The sequence below is a fragment of the Mustela erminea genome, chromosome 18 (assembly GCF_009829155.1).
Source record: "Mustela erminea isolate mMusErm1 chromosome 18, mMusErm1.Pri, whole genome shotgun sequence".
In the NCBI taxonomy this organism is placed as follows: domain Eukaryota; kingdom Metazoa; phylum Chordata; class Mammalia; order Carnivora; family Mustelidae; genus Mustela; species Mustela erminea.
In genome coordinates this window covers 5,453,078-5,476,943 of record NC_045631.1, presented here as the reverse complement: position 1 = coordinate 5,476,943, position 23,866 = coordinate 5,453,078, and the positions used below count along the sequence as shown (strand labels likewise).

General features: G+C 42.4%; 1 protein-coding gene across 5 annotated transcripts in view; it reads right to left on the bottom strand.

The window, feature by feature from the left end:
• DNAH9 (dynein axonemal heavy chain 9) overlaps positions 1-23,866 on the bottom strand; it is a 318,732-nt gene that overhangs the window by 230,351 nt on the left and 64,515 nt on the right. For 3 of the 5 annotated variants that reach the window (XM_032322974.1, XM_032322973.1, XM_032322975.1), the window contains 3 exons: positions 8,840-9,062; positions 8,057-8,223; positions 62-932 (listed from right to left, as the gene is read on the bottom strand). In XM_032322974.1, the coding sequence (XP_032178865.1) occupies positions 62-932; positions 8,057-8,223; positions 8,840-9,062 (1,261 nt within the window). Of the gene's footprint in view, positions 1-61; positions 933-4,826; positions 4,906-8,056; positions 8,224-8,839; positions 9,063-23,866 lie in introns of those variants that run through there. The other 2 variants (XM_032322976.1, XM_032322977.1) reach the window with 2 other exon arrangements.

Genomic DNA, 23,866 nt, shown 5'->3' with positions numbered 1-23,866 from the left:
AGGGACTCCTCCCTTGACTCGGGTAAGGGAAGAGAGAGAGCAGGAACTCCTTGGCAGGTACCTGGGGCAGCTGAGCCCGGATGTCCTCGGAGCCCATGAATATGCTTTCCAGGTGAGACCACGTGCGCTGCACGTGGAACCAGGCAGAGATGACAGCGTCGGCCGTGGACAGCTTTTTCTGCCAGCCAGACACATCCTCCAGGAAGAAGGCGATGTACTTGGACATCATCAGGTTCTGCAGCTGGACTTGGTTATCCTCCAGCACCTCGATGAGGTCCTCGTCCAACAGCAGCTGGGGGACATTAGTCCGTGGGTGGGGCTCATATTGGAATTCCCTGCCGGCCCAGGTGGTCTGCAGCTCCTTCAAGGTCTTCTCCATGGCCATCTCTTTTACAGCTTTGTCCACGATGCCCCGGACCTCGTCCTCCAAGTGGTGCAGCTGGAGCTGCAGGAGATGGGCCAGGGTGGCATCCTCATCCATGGTGAAGGTCGCGCCCGTGGCCTGTGTCAGCTGCCTCCAGTGCCTCTCCCGGAGAGCCGGGTTCTGCAGCTCTGCTACTGCCCTCAGGGAGCTCAGGGTGTTCAGCACGGTGCTCTCTAGGCCTGTGAACGCATCCCAGGCCCTGACCTCCTTGTCGAGGTTCCGGATGTGCCGGGCAAACCGTTTACACTCCCACTCCAGAGCCTCCACATTGACCTCCTTCCACCGGGTGGTTTCCCAGGCGTGGATGCTGGAGGTCACCATCCCGATGGTGTCCCAGAGCTCCTTCAGCCGGCACACCTCCTTCCTGCATTGCTTCAGCTGCCTATAGTCGGGAATGTTGACCTCAAACAAGTCAGCCGCCTCGGAGATGGAGGCCATGGTACATTCCATCCGCTGGATCTCCACATGCCTGGCATCCAGAACATGGTGAGGGTCAATGCTATCAAACCTACAAGACACAACGTGTTCCCTTTGTGAGTACAGTGCCCAGAGGGTTCATGTCCTGGAATCACCCAAGTAACACCAGCTCAAATCTTTAAGTGCTTAGTATTTCAGCAAAGAGCAGCAATTGTCACTGAAGCCTGGGAAGAAAAGGTGCTCGGGGTAGGGTAAGCACGGCCAGCAGCAGAAAAGGCCATTCAAGGAGAACATCACGCTTGGCTCTTTTCTTCACCTCTGAGGAGATAAAATCACTCCTCTCCTAACCCCTTGTTCAAGCACCCTTTAGACTCAGCTTCCACTTGCTGGCTTCTGGAGCGCCTGACACAAGAGGGCACTATCATGTTACTGTCAATGCTATCTATGCAGCCACAGCTCTGGTCCAGAGCTGCCAGTGGCAGGGGTCTAGAAGCGAGAGAGCTGGCACTTACAGCCCAACCCTAGACCCAATCTGACATTACTCCCTCTGGAGCACTGGTTCTCAGTCTGGATGGCATGTTAGAATCTTCTGGAAGCTCTGAACGCCTCCACGCCCAGGCTGCTCCTCCTGAGTCCAATTAAATCAGACTCTTTGGGGGTGAGACCCAGGAAAAGGTAGTTTGCTTTCAAGCTCTCCGGCTGGTTCCAATGGGCCAGGTTGGTGTCCTTGACCCTGGTGAAGCTCACTGGTGCACCCCCTTCAGGCAACAGCACCTTTCAAGTTTGGGAACCACAAGTAGAGGACCTTGAAGACCTAACATAAGGCCCTTACCAAGGCCATGTACAGTCACTGTCCCATTCCTTCACTATGTCCCTTGAGTCAGGCTCCTCATCTTCTTAAGTCCCTCCTCCGAGTTGTCCTTGCTCTCCCTTTTGCCCACCCTGGCCTGCTCTCTCCTGCATCCTGGGTGGCCTGTGCTTCTGGACCCAACTGCTATGGACACTGTATCTAGTTTTTACAGCTGTACCTCACATTTCCTCATCCTCTTCTCTCCAGGGCTCAGGGCATGGCCCCACAGTCCCTGACCCTCACCCGCTTTATGGTGTTACCCCTCCAGACCAGTGTTCTTGGCATAGCCTCTGCCCCAACACAAGAGCCCAACATGCAGGGCTGCCTGACTGGCTTAGTTGGTGGAGCGTGCTACTCTTGATCTCAGGGGGTCATGAGCTTAAGGCCCAAGTTGGGGATAGAGATTACTTACAAATTAAAAACCAGATAAAGAACCCTATACATAAAGGAACCCATGTGGGCAGGTAACATTTCTTTGATCAGAAGCATGCAGAATCAAGGTGTTCAAGCAGCCTCTTGTTTTCCTCCCTTAATCTCTTTTCTCCCTGCCAATGGTCTTAGGTTTCTTCTGTGCTTGGAGGGCTAGATATGGGGAACCCTGACTTCAGGGTGAATACATGTTCCTCTAAAATCAGAACAGTGCAGGGGGTCTGGCTGGCATAGTCGGTTAAGTGTCCAACTCTTGGTTTCTGCTCAGGTCACAATCTCGGAGTCATGAGATCAAGCCCCGCATCGGGCTCCACATTCAGCATGGGGACTCCTTGAGACTGTCTCTCTCTTTCACCCTGTCCCTCCTCCTCATGCTCTCTTTCTCTCTCAAATAAGTAAATCTTAAAAAATAAAATAAAATCAGATTAGGGCACCATGGGGTTCATTATCAAGGGGAAAGTTGAGAGGAAATGAGTGGCTGGAGAGTTGGTCATGTCCTCCAGTCTAACATGCATGCGTGTGTGTGTGTGTATGTGTATAGGGTATGTACGTGTATGTTGGTTGGGTAGTGAGGTGCGGGAGGGAGGAGGACATACAAAGTCCTATTCTTGAACTGTCTCTTGTCTCAGTTGTCTTTGGAAATATTTGACTTGACGGATGGAAAGTAATCCTAATTAAAGTCATTTACCTGAACTGCTCACCACTTAAGCCTAATTACCATGCAACACAATAACAGTTATGCATACCATTAAATTAGTGTCAGATTAACTCTGATGCTTGCTAGGTTTGATTTTACTTGTTCCACCTAAATAGTTCTTGGCTTGTGTGCTACAGTTGTGCATTTACATCTTAAGAGAGTGAGACTGAACATCATGGCATGTCTTCACCATTCTCCAGTTCCAGAGATTTCCAGAACAGAACAGGAGGTTCTGTTGAAGTCCTCAGAGCTGAAGAGGGTCCTTCCTCTATATAAGCAAGGCACCTTCTCTCCCAGGACAGCAGTGGAAAAAGAACCAGAAGGAAAGTGACCAGAAAGAAACCTAACTCTAAGCCTTCCACTCATCTTCGTGGCAAGAGGTCCAGCAGGAAAGCTCACCATGCATGAGTGACCCTTCTGCTTGGTCTTCATTTCCAAAAACTAACTGTCTGGGTGCATAGGTTCTATTTTTTATCTTGACCGAAGTGACTTGCAAAGTGAATTTCACCTCTTGCTGTAGAAGATCTGCCAGACAAACTCTAAAAGTCCACACTATTTACCTTATTAATGGGGCATAATTCAGGAATAACTTTTTAGGTAAGCTGTGAGCTCCTAAAGTGTCTGGGGGTGTACACGGGAGAAAATAAATGGTCTTTCTCACCGTTCTTTCCTTAGCACATGTGAACACCCTTAAATCACTATCGGCTCCTCAAGTATCTGGAAGAAGTGATCCTTTGTCAAATCTATTTCAAACTTCATCTACCTCTTGGTGTAATTTTTGTTTCCAGTTTAAATTTATGGACAGTCATTTCCTGTGCACACATAAAAGTTAATTTGACCTAAATAACAAAAAGAATCCCTAGATGTAAGGGCAGGTAAGCCTCTTCCCATTTCAAAACTCTGGTGCACATTGTAAGGATATTCACAGAGCTGATTAATGTGCCTAATAAACTGAGAGTAGTTCTCTAGACCCTAGGGGAACAATTCAGTATAAGAACAAGAAAGCAATTGGAGGGAAGGGGGTGTAGTAAGTCTTTAAAATTGAAATAATAATGCAAAAGTATTTTAATCTAAAAGAGAAATGTCTGGAAAGTTGGGATGAATAGAATGGAGAGAAATGGATAATTGGTGCTCATGTGTATGACTGCAGAAAAACCATTGAGTTAGGCCTGACCTAGTCAGAGGTATGGAGAGAGGCAGAGTGAGGAACGTGAAAACAGAATTAATTCTTGGGAAGCCACCAGGTGGGACACGTTGACCTCAGAACCATACCTGGGCATTCCATGATGACACATGCATCCTAAAACTCCCTTCCCCCAACCTGAACATGTGATCTTCCAGTTCTTTCCATTCAGTGGCCCTGTATCGGTAAGCAGAGGAGTGCTGCCTTCCCCTTACTGGTCCAGGATGGAAGACAGAGAATGGTGCTGGTCTACCTGCTCATCTCCTGTACTTGATCAATCAAGCTGATTCCCCTCCTAAATCCCTTCCAGATCTGTTCTGTCTCTATTGTCATGGCCATGGCTTCAGTCTAGGGCTATTGCTTCTCACCCAGGCTGCTGCCATCACTGTTCCATGGAGCACTTGACCTTGGGTCAGTCAGTCTCACTCCATCCTGTTCCCTGCAGCCACATTCCCTGCAGCCACGGGATAGTGGTGTTTATACTGTGTTGTCCTCATGCTTAGACTCCTCAGCAGTTAATAATGGTCAAAACGTGGTCGTGTGGAGCTCTTCATTCTCACTTCCATGTCCTGCAGTTTTCTTACTGTTTCTTACATTCTCATCCTTCTGTGCCTTTGCCCAGAATACCCTTCCCTCCCACTCGTCTTTTTCTAAATGGCTAATCTGCATTTTCACATTGGCTCAGGGACCATCTTCTACAGGGGTTGTGGATGGCCTCCTCAGGGGAGGTTCCAGTTGGCCACCCAATGAACATGTCTGAGTACTTGTGTCTGAAATTGTCCCTGAGGTCAGGCAATATGTATTACCTTAAAATCCCAATACTTACATCATATTTTGCCAACCCCATTGCTGAGACAACAACCTCTTGTGTTCTACGGAAGCCTCAATCAGGTAAGTCAGATTAACTGGAAGAATAGGGTAAAGCTGAAATAATGACATGTCTTAGGACACTGATATGTCCATGCAAGATTTGGTGACTAATTCTTCTCTCTTTACTCTGCTATTGAAGAGACAACAGATGCTATGCAAGCAAGACATATCTGGGCTATCTGGAGATCTTTGCTTTCTCTAGCTGTCATCCAGGATAGTACCCAAAGGGAGGGCATCTTCAAGAAAGCTCTCTCAACCGTTCACAGAATCTGGTAGCCAGCCAGTTGAAAACATTAATGGTCTCCACTGAGTTGGACCTCATTAAGATCAAGTGCTTTGACTAAGAAACTGCTGGGTAACCTTGGTCTCAATGATTGGATGACATAGCATCATCATTCCTTAAGGTCAAGAAGACTGCACTCAAGGTCAGGAACACTGAACCAGAGAAAGTCACTAGGAGTGTGGAATGTTCCTTTCACTCAAAGGGGGAAACTCACCTCCAACTTCAAGAGGTGTGGAAAGTCTCTGAAACTGAGGGTGATGATTTAGCCAATTACTTCGAAGTGAGGGAGCTCAGCTAGAAATATGCTGATACAGCTCAGACTTACGAACTACAGAAGGAAGTCACACTTGAACATGAAGAACCTCAACCCAACTGACCAGACATCACCCACCATCTGACAGGCTGCAAGATCCTAATGAGACACTCACTTTCTTCTTCCTCCTCAAAGCCAAGATCAGCGTGAGCTAGATCTGCAGTCTAATCAGGGACAGAAACTTGCACTCACAGAGGAATGCACCAGGGGCTGCATTTTAGATATTCATAAATGATCTAAAAGGGAAGGAATCAGATTTAAAATCCTTGGCCACATACGGTGCCTTAAAATGTCAAGCACACACATTCACACAACACCAAACTAAGGAACAAAACGAGGCAGGAGTTGATTCCCACTAAGACTCCCTTCAGCACTAAATCCACAATTCTGCTCTAGCCCTGATGTTTTCTTGACAAGAAGAGAAACACATCACAATTGAAGTAATGTTTGCCTTTCCACGCTGCTGTGAGCAGTTCTTTTCAAAGTATTCTCTTGCAAAAATTCATCTGCATGTCAAATTAACAGATGTGAGCTTGGAAAACCCAGCTAAGAGAAGCAGTATCCTCCCAGCCAGCAGATACAAGTGCTAAGAAAGAAAAGAACAACGCAGCTATCACATTCAAGAAAAACACCACCAGCTGATCAATACAGATACAGGATATAACTATGAAGGAAGGATACACGTTTCCAACAGACATACAAAATCACACCAGCAAATGGGCGTTGTTTACTTTCAAGCAGGTATCAGAAGACCCTCTGGGAATCTATTTCCCCAAATATCTGTGGAGTTCCTTTTTTGAAAAAAAAATTTTAAGGGACAGTTGTTGCAAAGATATTCACGTCATTGCTTTCATGGCTGTTGCCGTTGGTGGACTGTTACCACTGAGTGGTACTACTCAGCTTGACAACCCACCTCCCTCACCAGCTTTGCCTCTGCATGATCAGTGTTGAATTTCAAAAATTCCGTTGTGCTTCCAAAGGAGAGTCCAGAGAATAGGTCTCAGACATTGAAAGAATGGTCCCAGAAGGAGTTTTGCCAATAGTTAGAGCAATAGATATTTCCTTGGAATAAGGGCACAGTTCCGAAGGCAATTATTCTAGAGGCATCCAGATCTCATTTAGAATTACATGCCCTGGAATGATGGCTTGAAAGGGAACCAGTGACCTCCCCCTAGGGCAGCAAGTCTTAAACTTGGCCGCACACTGGGATCACCTGAGGGGCTTTACAAACTACTGATGCCAGGTCTTGGCCCCAGAGAATCTGATTCAGTTGGTCTGCGAGACAGACTGGACATGGGCAATTTTAGAGGCTCCCCAGGTGATTGTGATGTGCGGCCAACATGGTGGCACATTGCCTTAGTCTCGTGACAGATACACGTCTGTCTTATGCAGAGTTGACCCTCTGTCCTGCCTGCCTCTTAATGCACTCCTGTTGTTCTCTCTAGCCCCAAGTAATTGGGAGGCAGGAGGTGCTTAATAAGTGTTTGGTGAGTGAATAACAAAAATATGTAGGTCCTTCCTGTCTGCCATGGTGGGGGACCGACGGGTCCAATTTGCCTGAAACAGAGGGACTTCCCTGAAAGTGTGACTTTCAGCGCTAACACCAGAGCCACCAAGGGAAAACCGGGATGGTTGGTCATTTTCGTGCCAGATACTATGGTAAACACTTGTAAAAATTCTTTCACTCTATCAACAACCTATGTCAGCAGACACACGACACTGAGAACCAGCTTGTTCTGGTTGGAGCCCCTGCATTGAACAGTGGACCAAGCACAGACCCCTGGGACACTTACTTCTCCACTGAGGGAGGATTTGAGCTAAACTTGTCTGTGTCTGTGTGTGTGTAATGTGGACCCATCTGAATGATGCTGCCTGGTCTTATTGTTGTTTTAAGTAAAGACCCCTTCTCAGGGGTGCCTGGGTGGCTCAGTGGGTTAGGCCGCTGCCTTCGGCTCAGGTCATGATCTCAGGGTCCTGGGATCGAGTCCCACATCGGGCTCTCTGCTCAGCAGGGAGCCTGCTTCCCTCTCTCTCTCTCTCTCTGCCAGCCTCTCTACCCACCTGTGATCTCTCTCTGTCAAATAAATAAATAAAATATTTAAAAAAACAAAAAACAAAAAACAAAAACCCCTTCTCACAAGTGGAGATGGGTCTGAGCGGTACTAAGCAGAGACAGAAAGAACTCCATCACCTCATATCCTTCCCTTAGGCTTCCAAAGTGCCTTCCAGAACTATTTTCCAATTCTACCAGCCACTTTTTTAAACCAAAAGAACACGAGTCTGTGAGAATTTAGAATACAAATGGCTTTGTCAAAAACCTCATGTTTTGATCACATACAGTCCTTTGACAAACTTGAAGAGACAGAGTTTCTAGATTTTTGTTTTAAAGGCACGGTTTTGTGCAACCTTTGGTTGTCTCATCCAGGCCATGATGGGACTCTGCCCACACAGCACCACGTTCTAACCAAGACCCAAGTGTGAGGGAAGACCTAACTCGTTTTCATCTGCTAAGAGAATTCAAGAACTCAACTGAAAGACCCTCAATTACCCAAAGATTGCCATGTTGAAAAAGGAAGGAGCGGGTGCGTACCTGAAGGGGGCTTCCCTGCGGAATTGCTCCCAAAACTCCTGTTGTTCAAGGTCAAAGGCTGAGCACCTCTGGCGGAGGAGGGCCACTTCATTTGCCTGTAGTGGTGCCACTTGCTGCCTCACGGTGACGGCCATCTTTTTCACATTGTTCCACTTCTCAGGCAGCTCCTGCGAAGATGACCTCCATGTGGTCAGAACTATGTTGTGCTCCCCCTCGCCTGCAGATCCGATGCTGGATGGCACGCAGATGTCTTTGGGTCACCCACAAAGCCATGCTATGATGTCATGGTGTCATAGGCTCCCTTCCCCTGACCCATCTCTCCCTGGTCGCCTCCCTGCCTCGCTATCCCCTCCTTCTGACTCCTCCATACCCTTCTTGCCCTCCACTGCTACCCGGGCAACCTGTGCTGTTTTCTGTATTTTCTCAGAGTGCTTGACTATTTTCTTTCATGCTTCACATCTCCTTAGTCCGTCTTAACGTTTCTCCGACTTGGGTTTTTTTTTTTTTCTCTGAATCAAAACTTGGCTCATCCCCCACAACCACCCCCCCCAAACCAAAACACTTCATTCACATCAATTCTCCCATCTCTTTCCAGCATTGTGCTGCCTCATATTTGAGGAGTTTCCAGAGTGTGCTAGAGAGGCACACAGATAGTTCCAAAACATGAGCCTTGGGTCCTCACCAAGCCCCGTTTCTCATTTACCTCAACCCACATCACCCCACTCTGAAGGTCAGAAACTTTCCCTCTCTTTCTTTTATTTGGAAAACACCCTTCGTACTGACCTCCAGCTGCTTAAACACCAGTTCCGGCAATTCCTGTTCATAGGTCTTCAGCAACTCAATAGTCTGCTTTAAGGGCTCAAACATCTCATTGGTGCTGCCCTGTCGTTCTTTCACAGCCATAAGGTGTCCCATAACCTCAACCAGTCCTTTGAAATCCCCTTTTTCAACTTTCTTGAGCATGCCGCTCTCACTATTCTTGATAAACACTTCAAGGTCAGCCAAGCTAAGCAAAACAAAGAGAATGGGAAGAAGCATTTCCCTTCTGCTCCTCAAAAGGAAGATTTATTTATTTCCCCCCAAAATAACAGCTGTCACTGGGGAAAACTTCCCACAAGTCTAGCACTTTGTGTAGATTAGACCCTGATGCTGAGAATACGGTCCTCTTTGGAAGGGTCACGGTGGCGAAAGACAAAGACCTCCATGCTGGAGGAGACTCAGGACACAGGACATGTTAGTGGGACAAACTGGTGAAATATGAATAAGATCTGTTGATTAGTTACTAGCTCTCCACCAGTATTAGCTTTCTGGTTTCGATAACTGCATTATAGTTAAACAAGATGGTATCATTTGAGAAAGCTCTGTGAGGGTACAAGTGAACTCTGTACTGTTTTTGCAACTTCTTTTGGTATGTGATGTTATTTCAAAGCGAACTTCAGAAAAAAATTTCAAAAAATTGAAAATAAAAAAAAATATTATGGTCTCTAAAGTCATACTACACTTGGGTTTAATTTGGACACTTACTAGAGGTATAACCAAGGCCAGCTCACTTAGTATCTCTGCCTCTCAGTCTCCTCACCTCTATGATTGGGGAATCATTTGCCTCACTGGTTACTGTGGGAGTGAAGCAACATTCAATTTTTATTTCAAAAATATTTATTGAGCATCTATTACATAAAATGAGATATATCCTATATTTGCACCCAACCATGCTTCCAGGTTCTGAGGAGAGAATGACAAATGAGAGAAACTAAGGCTCTGTACACATGAAGTATACATTCTAATGGGAAAAATACATAGGAAACAAATCAGTGAAATAAGTTGTATAGTTTCACATGGTATTGAATGCTGTAAGGGGATGGAGACTATGGATAGTTCTATTTTCTGTGGAGTGGTCAGTGAAGGCCTTTCTACTGAGGTGGTATTTGAGCAGGAATGGAATTTATGAGAAGGAGTGAGCCACAGAAAGAAATGGGAGAAGAGCTTCTGAGGAACAGGGAACAGCATGAGTAAAGGCACTGAGCCTGAATTCAGTCTGATGCATTTGAGGAAAGGGAAAATGTCAGCAGGCAGAAGCATAAGAGGAATGGGGGGGGGGGGGAACCTGGGTGGCTCAGTGGGTTAAGCCTCTGCCTTTGGCTCAGGTCATGATCTCAGGGTCCTAGGATCGAGCCCTGCATCAAGCTCTCTGCTCAGCAGGGAGCCTGCTTCCTCCTCTCTCTGCCTGCCTCTCTGCCTCCTTGTGATCTCTGTCTGTCAAATAAATAAATAACATCTTTAAAAAAAAAAAAAAGAGGAACAGGGGGAAACACAGAGAAGGGGGGAGGTGAGAGAATCAACAGGGGGTAGACACCACAGGATCTTGTTTGCCAAGGTAAGGAGTCCAGATTTTATTCTAAGCATGAGCATCTTGAATAGGAGAATGGCATGATTTGACATATTTTCAAAAGATCTTTTGTTGGAGGAGGTGATGATGGTGGTGGCAGCATTGGAGGTAGGGAGACAAGAATGGAAACCAGGAGGGCCATTTGGAGACTCAAATGGTTGTCCAGGTGACAGAAGATGATGATGACGATGACTTGGGCCTGGAAGGTGGACATGAGGAATGGAAAGGTTCAAGATAATTTCACAGGTAGATACTATAAGACCAACTGATGGATTGGGGAGAGAGGTGAGGGGACAAGAGAAATCATTAACTCCTGGCAATGGGGTCAATGACAATGCCATGTAAAGATATGGGAAGAACTGAGGAATACTGGGTTTTTTGGAGGCAGAAGGTGGAAGAGGGATAAGTTTAACTTTTATTACGTGTGGGGTGCCTCACAAACACTAGTCACCTAGGGGAAGTATCTGTCAGTCAGCTAAATGGAAGTCTCGAGTTCCAGAGAGATGAGGCTAAAAACATAAATTGGGTAGTTACTGGCACATGGATCATTCTCAGTGTTGGTTTAGAGATCACCTGGACTAGGAATGTAGATAGTAAGTTCAGAATCGAGGTTTCAGGAATGCTAATATCTAGAAGAGATGAGCCCAGCCAGAGAGACCAGAGACCAAAAAGATGGGTCCAGTGAGACAGAAGCAAAAGCACAAAAGGTGAGGTATCCTGAAAGCCACAGGGAGAAGCTATTGGGGAAAGATGGAATAATCGGCTATACCAAATCCTGCTGAGGTGTATGAGGAAGATGAAGGTGATGATCACAGGATTCACCCACATGACTAACGCTGGCAATCTCAATGAGAGTGGTTTTGGTGGAGTGGTCTAGGAAAAGGCTAATTGCGGAGTAATTCAGAACAGAAGCTGGAGACGTCTGTGTCTAGCTGTATGACACACATAATAATATGCATAAATAACCCTTCCACTGAGCCCATGAAAATGCTTAAACATATACTTCAACATCATTTAAAAATGTGTCACTAGGGGCACCTGGGTGGCTCAGTGGGTTAAAGCCTCTGCCTTCGGCTCGGGTCATGATCTCAGGGTCCTGGCATCGAGCCCCGCATCGGGCTCTCTGCTTAGCAGGGAGCCTGCTTCCTCCTCTCTCTGCCTGCCTCTCTGCCTACTTGTGATCTCTGTCTGTCAAATGAATAAATAAAAAAAAAATCTAAAAAAAAAAATGTGTCACTAAAGTGACACAAAGTTAAGGGACTTTGGGAGGCTGAGCCAAGCACTAAGGAGGGGTCAGAGTGATCCTTCTGTGATGGTTTCTACTGAACCCCAGAAACACTAGGCTGCTATTTTGATTGCTCGTGGGACGTGGGGAACCGGTGACTCAGCCTGGGGCCCACACGAGGTGAGGGGGCTGGTAGGAAGCTGCATGTGAAGTTATGACACCACAAGGGCGAAAAGAAGTAAATCCACTGCATGGAAAGGGCAAGTATGGAAACTTCCTGCCTTAGCCTGGGAAGCAGGTGGACCACTACACGTTGAAATGCAGGTGGTCTAGGGATGGAAGAATCCCTCGATGACAGGCAAACACAAATGGAGGACTACACTCCAGTCCTCAAAGGAGTTCACCGATTCCAAGGAATGTGATGTTTACCCTCCAAAGTCACAATATACACAAGGAAAAAAATCACCATGAGTAGGAGCCAGCAGAAGTAGTGAAATGAAACCTGCAAAGATTTCAAATGTCAGAATTCAGAATTTGGAATAGCAATATTTCATATATTTTTTTTAAAAAACAAGAGTTCCTGTTTAAGTGCCTTGTCAATTGTTTGTGACCCAGGCAGCAGGAAAAAGTGACTTCCCTGTGGTTTCTCAGATACCAATTCAAGACTGGCTGAGAAAAATAACTTCAACCTTCTGAGCACAATGTATTAGTCAAGACAGAAATGCTCTTTTCAGGAATCACCCTTCAGAAGGTTAAGTAAGCTCTTACAGTCTCAGTAGGTCTCAGCCACTGCCCCTGACCCAACTTTAAGTTGAAATATAAAATCAGCATTGCCTGAGTCAGGAAGAGAGGCAATTTCAGAGGCTCTCCAAATATACTCAGAATCTGTGATCCTGCATGGATCTTTGCTTTCTGAGAAGGTGGATTCTGAGACGAGAAGGGGACAAAACTTACTGAAAATTATGAGTTTTGATGGCATTACTTTGTGAAGAAAAGCATAGCAAAAGCCCTTAATAAATATGTTTTAGTGATTCAAAAATGATCACACTGTGCTATGCTGATGGGCAATTCCAGGAGAAGGAAGCTAATACTTTTTGGTAGTTCTTTATATTACCTTTAATCTATGGCATGTAGAAACAAAACATTTTTAAATTGGACAAATCACAAGTTGTCTTAAGATCATCCTCTAATGAACACGTTCTGAGACTTAAAAAAATGAATAAATAAAGGAGAAGACTCAATATTTGAGTAAAAAACAAGAGAATACAAAAATGAACACACAAAATTATAAAATAACCAAACAGGGCACCTGGGTGGTTCTGTTAGTTAAGCATCTGCCTTTGGCTTAGGTCATGATCTCAGGTCCTGGAATTGAGTCCTGCTTTGGGAGGACTTGGCAGGGAGCCTGGCTTGGTGGGGAGCCTGCTTCTCTTTCTCCCTCTATGCTGACCCCCCACCTATGCTCTCTCACTCTCTCTCAAATAAATAAAGTCTTTTTTTTTTTTTAAAAAAAAGACAGTTTATTTCTTTTTCTTTTTTAAAAGATTTTATTTATTTATTTGACAGAGAGAGATCAGAGGTAGGAAGAGAGGCAGGCTCCCTGCCGAGCAGAGAGCCTGACATGGGGCTCGATCCCAGGACACTGGGATCACGACCTGAGCCAAAGGCAGAGGCTTTAACCCACTGAGCCACCCAGGCACCCCTCAAATAAATAAAGTCTTAAAAAAATAAATAAAATAACCAAATAGAAGGTCTAAAACTAGAATGTATTCACTAAAGTTTAAAGCCCAATGAATGGATTAAACAGGAGATTTAAACAAAGCTGAGCAAATCAGACAGCTGTGTGATAAAAGTGGAAAAGTTATCTAAACTGCAGTGCAGACAGACAGCTGTAAACTCTGAAAATCTGTTAAAATATGTGGAGGATGGTGAAAAAACATCTCACATAAGTTTCCTAAGAGCTCAGAAGAAACTGACAGAATGGGCAAGAAGCAATCTCTGAGATCCTGGCTGAGAATTTTCTTAAACTGCTGAAAGACAACATGAGTTCAAGAAAACCCAACAAATTCCAGGTAGAATTAATATAAAGAAACCCTCAAGGGGGCGCCTCGGTGGTTCAGTCGGTGAACTGTCTGGCTTCAGCTCAGGTCATTAGCCAAAGATCCCGAGATCCTGGGATTCAGCTCTGTGTCAGGCTCCCTGCTCAGCAGGGAGTATGCTTCTCCCTCTCCCTCTGCCCCTCTGCTCTGTTCGTGTGCTCTCTCTCCCTCAAAGAAATAAAATCTTGAAAAAAAAAAAAAGAAAACCTTGGGTTGCCTGGGTGGCTCAGTGGATTAAAGCCTCTGCCTTTGGCTCAGGTCATGATCCTGGGGTCCTGGGATTGAGCCCCACATTGTGCTCTCTGCTCGGCAGGGGGCCTGCTTCCTCCTCTCTCTCTGCCTGCCTCTCTGCCTACTTGTGATCTCTCTGTCAAATAAATAAATTTTTTAAAAAATTAAAAAAAAAACCCCAAAAACCTTAAGGTACTTCATATGGATACCTTCACCAAAAAGGAAATATAAAGGTTAAAATTAGCTGATTAGCTTCAGAGCAAAGACAGATTTCGACCAAACCAAACCAAAAAACAAAAATCTCCCCCAACCCCAGAGTGATGGCTGACTGCTCAGAAGTAAAAATGGCAGACAAGAGACAGAGGAATAATGCGTTCAATAAACTCATAGAAAACAACTGTTATCCTTGAATTCTCCCTTCTATAAATCATTTTTTTTCAAGTACAAGGGAAAAATACATGACTTTTCAGAGACGGAAACAAAGAGTTTCACCAGTAGACTCTTAAACTAATGGAGCTTCCGATGGACATAACTTAGGGAACTAGTCTGTAATGTAGAAAGAGGCATTGGGCAAAAATTTGATAAATTTAATTGATTTTAAATAAATTTCAATAAACATTGGGTATATAAAATAAAGTAGAATTTGTAGTATTTGAATAAATAATAGAAAACAACTGAAATCACCGTGAATGAGAATATCATTTGATGTATAAATAGTTGAGATCACACCATTCTAAACTCTTTATACTGATTATGAGGAGAGTAACAAAACTGACAAATTTATTCCTTTTAAGGATGCTTATTAAAATAGCTACGGTAACCATTAGAATAGTAGACATGGATGATGTAACATCCAAATTAGCAGAAGGGAAGATAATGGAATTAAATAAAAACAAATTAGGCACCTGGGTGGCTCAGTCATTAAGTGTCTGCCCCTGGTTCAGGTCATGATCCCAATGTCCTGGGATCAAGACCCACATCGGGCTCTCTGCACAGTGGGATGCCTGCTTCTCCCTCTCCTATTCCCCCTGCTTCTGTTCCTCTCTCACTGTGTCTCTGTCAAATAAATAAATAAAATCTTAAAAAAAGAACACAAAAAACCAAGTTCAACCCAAAGGAGGCAAGAAAAGGAAGAAGAAAAAAAAAGAATCAAAAGCATATAATAAAATGGTAGCAGAATAGATATTAATGAACAAAATCTTTCAGTTAAAAGATACATATTAAGGTGAATAAAACATTCAGTTCTATGCCGATTATTAAAAAAATCTCCCCTAATATAAAGGCACAGAAAGATTAAAAGCCAAAGGATAAAATGAGAGACACCAAGCTAATATCATACAAAGGAAATTGGTTTTGTTACATTAATATAAGAGAAAACAGACTTTAATATAAGAAATATAGCTAGTAATAAAGAAGATTTTTATGTGTGGCTGAAAGTTCTAATTTTCCAGGAAGATATAAAAAGTCAAACTCTGTATGCTCATAGAACATAATCTTAAAATACATGAAGCAAAAAGGGACAGAATTACAAGGTGAAATTGACAACCTACCATCAAAGTGCAAGGTTTTCTTTTTTTTGTTGTTTTTTAAGTTTTTTTTATTTTAAGTAGGCTCTACACCTAGCATGGAGCCCAACATAGGGCTTGAACTCATGACACTGAGATCAAGACCTGAGCTGAGATCAAGAGTCAGAAACTTAAGTGACTGAGCCACCAAGGTGCCCCAGAGTGGAAGATTTTTAATACAACTATTTCAATAATTAATCAACTAAGCAGACCAAAAAAAAAAAAAAAAAAAAGGCAGTGAGGATATAGTGGATTTGAATAAAATAATTAACAAGTTTGATCAAATAGTCCTACACAGAGCATTCCTCCCTCCCCAGCAGTTACAGAATTACACATTCTCTTCAAATGTGCACAGAACATTTATAAAAATTGACCATAATGTAGAGTTTAAAGCAAACTTCAATAAATTTCAGAAGCTTATTATCTATATCACCTTCTCTGACCACAATGCAATTGTTAAAAATCCATAACAAAATATAACTGGAAGGATGTCCCAGGAAGATGGCAGAGTAGGAGAACCCTAGGCTCACCTCATCCCATGGATAGAACTAGATGACACTCACATCAGAAACCACCTGAAGACTGGTAGAATAAACCCCACAATTAAATGTAGAGAAGAGGCCACATCAAAGAGGGCAGGAAGGGTGGAGACAAGGTCAGAACTAAATGAACTTGCCCAAGCAGCCTTGGGAGAGAGGCATCTGGGGGCACTCAGGGAGTCCACATGGGAAAGTGAATCTCCATAACATTTGTCTTTGAAAACCAGAGGGGTTGAATGTTGGTAAGTTCTTATAACCAGTGGGACTCAAAACCTGGAATTTAAAAAAATCTGTAGGCTTGGCTCTGGGAGAGCAGGGCAGCCAAGGGGAAACTGAATCCCTGCCCTTAAAGAGACAGCACAAGAAAAAGCCCATGGAGATAGAGCAGAGAAGCAGCTCTTTGAAAGGTTCCTGGGGCATACAGGAAGGAGAGTTATGTACTAATCTCAGAGCATGTTCTAGAGACACAGAAATTTCTGGGGAACTCATTCAGGAATAAAGGAACTGGCAGGTGCCATTTCCCTCTCCTGTCTCCCAGCATAAACACATGGGCACCTGCAGACTCACTACTTAATGTGCAGCACAGCTGCCCCACCCCCATGTCGTACCTCCCACAATCCCTCCCTTCGGACAGCCCTCCTCACTATGGGCACTGCAGAGCCTCTCCCACAGAGGAAAGGCAGGGTGTAAAACTTGCTAGCAGGGCTGCCCCAATGCACCACCCCCACCATGCTGTGCTTTGGCTACTGCCCTCTCTAATATGCTCTTGGGCATGGCCCATACAAGGTAATGCCACAGACCTGGCAGTATGCAAGCAGCCCTTAGAGTAGCCAGCATACTCCAATCTGGGGAAGAAAACAGCAATCCAGATCCAGAAGGCACAAAGATCTGCCAACAAAATCAACCCAAGGAAGTTGGGTTAGACACATAGCAAAAAGTAGTGATAAAGAGAGAATTTTAAAGGCAGCAAGAGAAAAGAAAGCAGTTACATACAAGGGAAACCTCATAAGGCTACAAGTGGATTTTTCTGCAGAAACCTTGCAGGCCAGAAGGGAGTAGAATGATGCCCTTAAAGTGTTGAAAGGAAAAAATCTGCAGGCAAGAATACTCTATTCAGCAAGGCTGACGTTCAGAATAGAAGGAGAAAGAAAGAGTTTCTAAAAAAGCCCCAAACATTTAAAGGAATTCAAGACCACTAAACTGGCCCTTCAAGAAATGGTAAAGGGGACTCTGAGTGGAAAGGAAAGACTATAAGAAGGACTAAGGAAATTAGGAAGCACAGACACAGCAATAGTAAGTGTATCTGTAAATATCAGTCTAAGGACTCACAATATAAAAGGATGTGAAGTATGACACCATATACCTAAAATGTGGAGGGGAGAGGATTAAAGACTGGGTTCATAATTAAGTGACCATCATCTTAATACAGACTGCCATATGCAAATGATGTTACATACAAACCTAATGATAACCATAAATCAAAAATCAGTAATAGATACGCAAAAAACAAAGAGAAAGGAATCCAAGTATATCATTAAGGAAAGCCCACTTATCATGAGAAGAGGAAAAGAAAAGAAAAAAGAACTACCAAAAAACCCCCATAAAACAAGTAACAAAATGGCAATACATACATACCTATCAATAATTACTTTCATATAAAAGGACTAAATGCCCCAATCAAAAGGCACAGGGTGACAGAAAGGATAAAAAGACAAGACCCATCTGTATCCTGCCTCCAGTGGACTCATTTCAGACCTAAAGACACATGCACATTGAAAGTGAAGGGATAAGTAACCTCTTTGACCTTGGCTGCAGCAACTTCTTTCTAGACACATTTCCAAAGGCAAGGGAAACAAAGGCAAGGGAAACAAAGGCAAGAATGAACTACTGGGACTTCATCAAGATCAAAAGCTTTTGCACAGCAAAGGAAACAATCCACAAAACCAAAGGACAACTGACAGAATGGGAGAAAATATTTGTAAATGACATCAAATAAAGGGCTAGTATTCAAAATCTTTAAAGAACTTATCAAACTCAACACCCAAAGAGCAAATAATCCAATCAAGAAATGGATGGAAGACATGAACAGACATTTCTGCAAAGAAGACATCCAGATGGCCAACAGACACATGAAAAAGTGCTCCACATCACTGGGCATCAGGGAAATACAAATCAAAACCACAATGAGATACCACCTCACACCAGTCAGAATGGCTAAAATTAACAACTAAAGAAATGACGGATGTTGGTGAGGATGCAGAGAAAGGGGAACCCTCCTACACTATTGGTGGGAATGCAAGCTGGAACACCACTCTAGAAAACACAATGGAGGGTCCTCAAAAATTTGAGAATAGAGCTACCCTAGACCCAGCAATTGCACTACTGGTATTTACCCTAAAGATAAAAATGTAGTGATCCGAAGGTTTACAGGTGCACCCCAAGGTTTATAGCAGCAACATCCACAATAGTCAAACTATGGAAAGAGCCCAGATGTCCACTGACAGATGAATGGATAAAGAAGATGGGAGATATATATATGATGGAATATTACAGAGCCATCAAAAAATATGAAATCTTGCTATCTTCAATGACATGGATGGAACTAGAGGGTATTATGCTAAGCGAAATAAGTCAATCAAAGAAAGAAAATTATCATATGATCTCACTGATATGTAGAATTAACGAAACAAGGCAGAGGATCATAGGGGAAGAGAGGAATAAACTTAACCGAGGGGGTAAATAACTTATACTCTGCAAACGATAAAACACTAATGAAATAAATTGAAGATGACACAGACAAATGGAAAGATATTACGTGGTCATGAATTGGAAGAACAAACATTGTTAAAATGCCCGTACTACCCAAAGCAATCTATAGACTTATTGCAATCCTTATCAAAACACCATCTGCATTTTTCACAGAACTGGAACAAACGATCCTCAAATTTGTATGGAACCACAAAAGCACCTAAATAAAGCCAAAACAAACAGGAAAACAAAACAAAACAAAACAAAACTGAAAGTGTCACAATCCCAGGATTCAAAATATAATACAAAGCTGTAGTAATCAAAACAGTATAGTACTGGCACAAAAACAGACAAATAGGTCAATGGAACAGGATAGAAAGTCTCATAACAAACCCAAGATTATATGGTCAATTAATCTTTGACAAAAGAGGCAAGAACATGCAATGGGGAAAAGTTTCTTCAACGAATGGTACTGGGAAAACTGGCAGCTCTATGCAAAAGCTCTATGCAAAAGAATGAAACTAGACCACACAACACACAAAAATAAACTAAAAATGGAGACCCAAATGTGAGACCAGAAACGATAAAAATCCTAGAAGAGAGCACAAGCGGTACTTTCTCTGACACTGGCCATAGCAACACCATAGCAACATATCTTTCTAGATATGTCTACTGAGGCACAGAAAACAAAAGCAAACATCAACTGTTGGACTACATAAAAATAAAAAGCTTCTGCACAGAGAAGGGAACAATCAACAAAACTAAAAGACAACCTATTGAATGGAAAAAGATATTTGCAAAGGACATATCCAATAAAGGGTTCATATCTAAAATATACAAAGAACTTGCACAACTCAATACCCCCAAAACAAATAATCCCATTTAAAAACAGGCAGAAGAACTACTGGGTATTTACCCCAAAGATCAGATTTTGTGGAAAGAAGGGCCATTTGTATCCCAATGTTCATAGCAGCAGTGGCCACAGTCACCAAACTGTGGAAAGAACCAGGATGCCCTTCAATGGATGAATGGATAAAGAAGATGTGGTCCATATACACTATGGAGTATTATGCCTCCATCAGAAAGGATGAATACCCAACTTTTGTAGCAACATGGATGGGACTGGAGGAGATTATGCTGAGTGAAATAAGTCAAGCAGAGAGAGTCAATTATCATATGATTTTGCTTATTTGTGGACCATAAAGAGTAACATGAAGGACATGGGGAGATGGAGAGAATGGAGTTGGGGGAAATTGGAGGAAGGAGACAAACCATGAGAGACTGTGGACTTTGAGAAACAATCTATGGGTTTTGGAGGGGAGGGGTGGGAGATTGGGTGAGCCTGGTGGTGGGTATTATAGAGGGCATGTATTACATGGAGCACTGGTGGTGCATAAACAATGAATTCTGGAACACTGAAAAGAAATTTAAAAAATAAATAAAAATTTTAAAACAATGGGCAGAAGACATGAATAGACATTTCTGCAGAGAAGACATACAGATGGCATATGAAAAGGTGCTAGGCATCACTCAGCGTCGGGAAAATATCAATCAAAACTACAATGAGACATCACCTCACTTGTTGGGATGGCTAAAATCAACAATACAGGAAACAGCAGGTGTTGGTGAGAATGTGGAAAAAGGGGAAACCTCACATTGTTGGTAGGAACGCGAACTGTAGAAAACAGTACGGAAGTTCCTCAAACACTCAAAAATAGTGTTTTTGAGTGATCACCCTGTGATCCAGTAATTGCACTACTGGGTATTTACCCCCAAAATACAAAATACTAATTTGAAAGCCTATATGCTGCCCTACATTTATGGCAACATTATATACAGTAGCCAAACTATGGAAGCAGCCAGGTGTCCATCAACAGACGAATGGATAAAAAAGATGTGGTCTATATACAGAATGGAGTATTAGTCATAAAAAAGAATGAAACCTCACCATTTGCAACAACGTGGATATGGAGCTAGGTAACATAATGCTAAGCAAAACAGGTCAATGAGAGAAAGACAAATTTCACTCATATGTGGAATTTAAGAAACAAAACAAACAAATTAAGGAAAGCAAAGGGGCAAAACAAGAAACTGACTCTTAACTAGGGAGAACACATTGATGGTCACCAGATTGGAAGTGGGTGGGGGATGGGTCAAACAGGAGAGGAGGATTAGAGAGCACACTTGTTGTGACGGACACTAATACACAGAATTGTCAAATCCCTCAATCGTACACATGAAACTAATATAACACTGTTTGTTAACTACACTGGAATTAAAGCTAAAATCTTAAAAATAAAATCACTCAAAGAACGCTATGTTTGGAAATACTTTCTTTTCAAGGATTTTATTTATTTATTTTTTTGACAGAGAGAGAGAGAGAGAGAGCAAGAAAGGGAACACAAGCAGGGCCAGTGGGAGAGAGAGAAGCAGGCTCCCCGCTGTGCAGACAGCTTGATGTGAGGCTCGATCCCAGAACCCTGGGATCATGACCTGAGCCAAAGGCAGACGCTTAACCCACTCAGCCACCCAGATGCCCCTGGAAATATTAAACATATATGAACAAATCATCATGGGTATTAAAAATACTTAGAACTAAATTATAATGGAAATATCACATTCTAAGGTTGTAAGATGTAGGAAAATTGTACTGAGAAAGGAATTCATAAGTGTTATTGTTACATTAACAAAAATGGCTCAAAGTGAAGGAGCAAAGTATTCACTTTAACTTATCCAAGAGGAAAAAAATAAATCCAAAGGAACAGATGGACATAATAAACATAAAAGAATAAATTTTTGAAATAGAAATTAAATTATAATAAAGAGGATCAATAAGTTTATAAGATAGCTCTTTGCAAATTCTGGCAAGATTAATCAAAGTAGTCAGAAAGCGCAAGTAGAAATGAATAGAAATGAGAAGAGAGACATAATCATAGATTCTGGGGAGAGTAAACAGATTAAGAGAATATTATGAATGTTATGACAATAATTTAAAGATTTACATGAAGTGGCTATATTCCTATAGAATGGTGACTTAATAAGGAATAGGAAACCTTAATATCCCTATAACCGTTAGAGAAATTATAGGTAAACATCTCATCAGAAAGAAAATACCGAGCCCAGATGTTCAATAGGAGATTTAAATCAAATCTTCAAGGATCAGAGAGTTCTAATCTTACACTAACTCTTCCAGAGAATAAACAAGAAGGATTACTTCCTAACTCATTTTATGAAACTAACAAAACCACAGAGCAAGTTGAGAGAAAGTATGAGAAAGGAAAAGTCAAGGCCAATCTCACTCTCAGAGACACATCAACAATAACCAATATATTTGCAAACAAAATCAATCAGTGGATATATTGGAAAAGATAATACTTTGTGTTGGGATTTTGGGCTTTTCTCAGTAAACCCCAGGTGACTTAATACTAGAAACCAGTATATTCACCACTTTAACATTTCGATGGAAAAAAACCAGAATTCTCTTAACGGAGTTAGAAAAAGCACTTCATAAAATGTTATCTCCGTTTATGTTAAATCCCCTTAACAAATTAGGAGTAGAAGGGAATTTTTTTAGGGGTCCCTGGTTGGCTCAGTTGGGAGAGCATGTGACTCTTGATCTTGGGGGTTGTGAGTTCAAGCCCCACACTGATTATGGAGATTACTAAAAATAAAAAATAAACTTAAAAAAAAATAAAGGAACTTCTTTAATTCCATAAATAGAATCCACAAAAACCCATAGCAAGAGGCGCCTGGGTGACTCAGTTGGTTAAGCATCTAACTTCAGATTTCGGTTCAGGTCATGATCTCAGTGTTGTTGGGTCGAGCCCCACACTGGGCTCCATGCTCAGGGTGGACTCTGATTGTCCCTCTCCTTTTGCTCCTTTCTCTGCTTGCTTTCTCTCTCTCTCTCTCAAATAAATATATAAAATATTAAAAAAAAAAACGCAACAAAAAACCTCACAGCAAATGTTATGCTTAGTGGTGAAATGTTGTAGCATTCCCCTTTAAGATCGGACAAGATAAGGGTACCTGTCATTATCACTTTATTCAACAATAAACCTCAAGTCCTAGCCAGTGTGGCAAGAACAAAATAGTGATAAAATGTATTAAAAATAAAAACACTGAGAAGGAAGAAATAAAACTATCATAAATTTGTAGATGATGACTATGTTAACAGCAAATCCAAAAGAGTGCACTGCTAACTTACTGCAATTAATAAGTTAATTTAGCGGAGATGGTTGATACAAAATCAATAGACAGAAATCAATTCCACTTCCACAGAAAATACGATTTTTAAAATATCGTTTGTACCAGGAGCCCGAAATTAAAATACCTAGGAATGAATCTTAAAGTCATGAGACTTATTTTAAAGGTAATGATTACAAAATGTCATTGAAAGACATTAAAGGCATACAGAAATGGAAAGATGACGTGTTCTTGGGCAGGAACACTCTGTGAAGAAGGACGACCATTGTCCTCAAATCAAACTATAGTCACTGCAAATATAATCAAAATCCCAACACATTTCCTCTCCTACAAATGGATTTTTATCAATTTTCATGGAATAGCCAGAGCCAAGAATCCTGGAGACAGTCTTAATGACAATGAACAAGACAGGGACTTGCCCTGCTAGAAACTGAGATTTAGGACAAAACTAGAGCAATTAGGACTTTGTCATACAAGGCAAGAGCAGACAAGGAGCTATGGAATGAGAAATATAAAACCACAAACCTTTTAGGAAAGGGCATAGGAGAGCATCACTAGGATCTCAGGGTGAAAGGGATTTATGTAACAAGACAAAAGGATGTGGTGTTAGAAAAAAGATGAACTCCTTGGGCTATGTGATGAGGCAAACATACTGTAAAGGTGGTGGGAAGTCAGGCCACTCAAAGGGTGACTGCATTTGCAATATATACAATTAGCATAGGATTACACCCAGTATATATCAAATATCAAAAAGAAAAGATTCTAATTATCACACATGAAAAAATAGAGTCCGCACAGAAGTGGGCAAGAT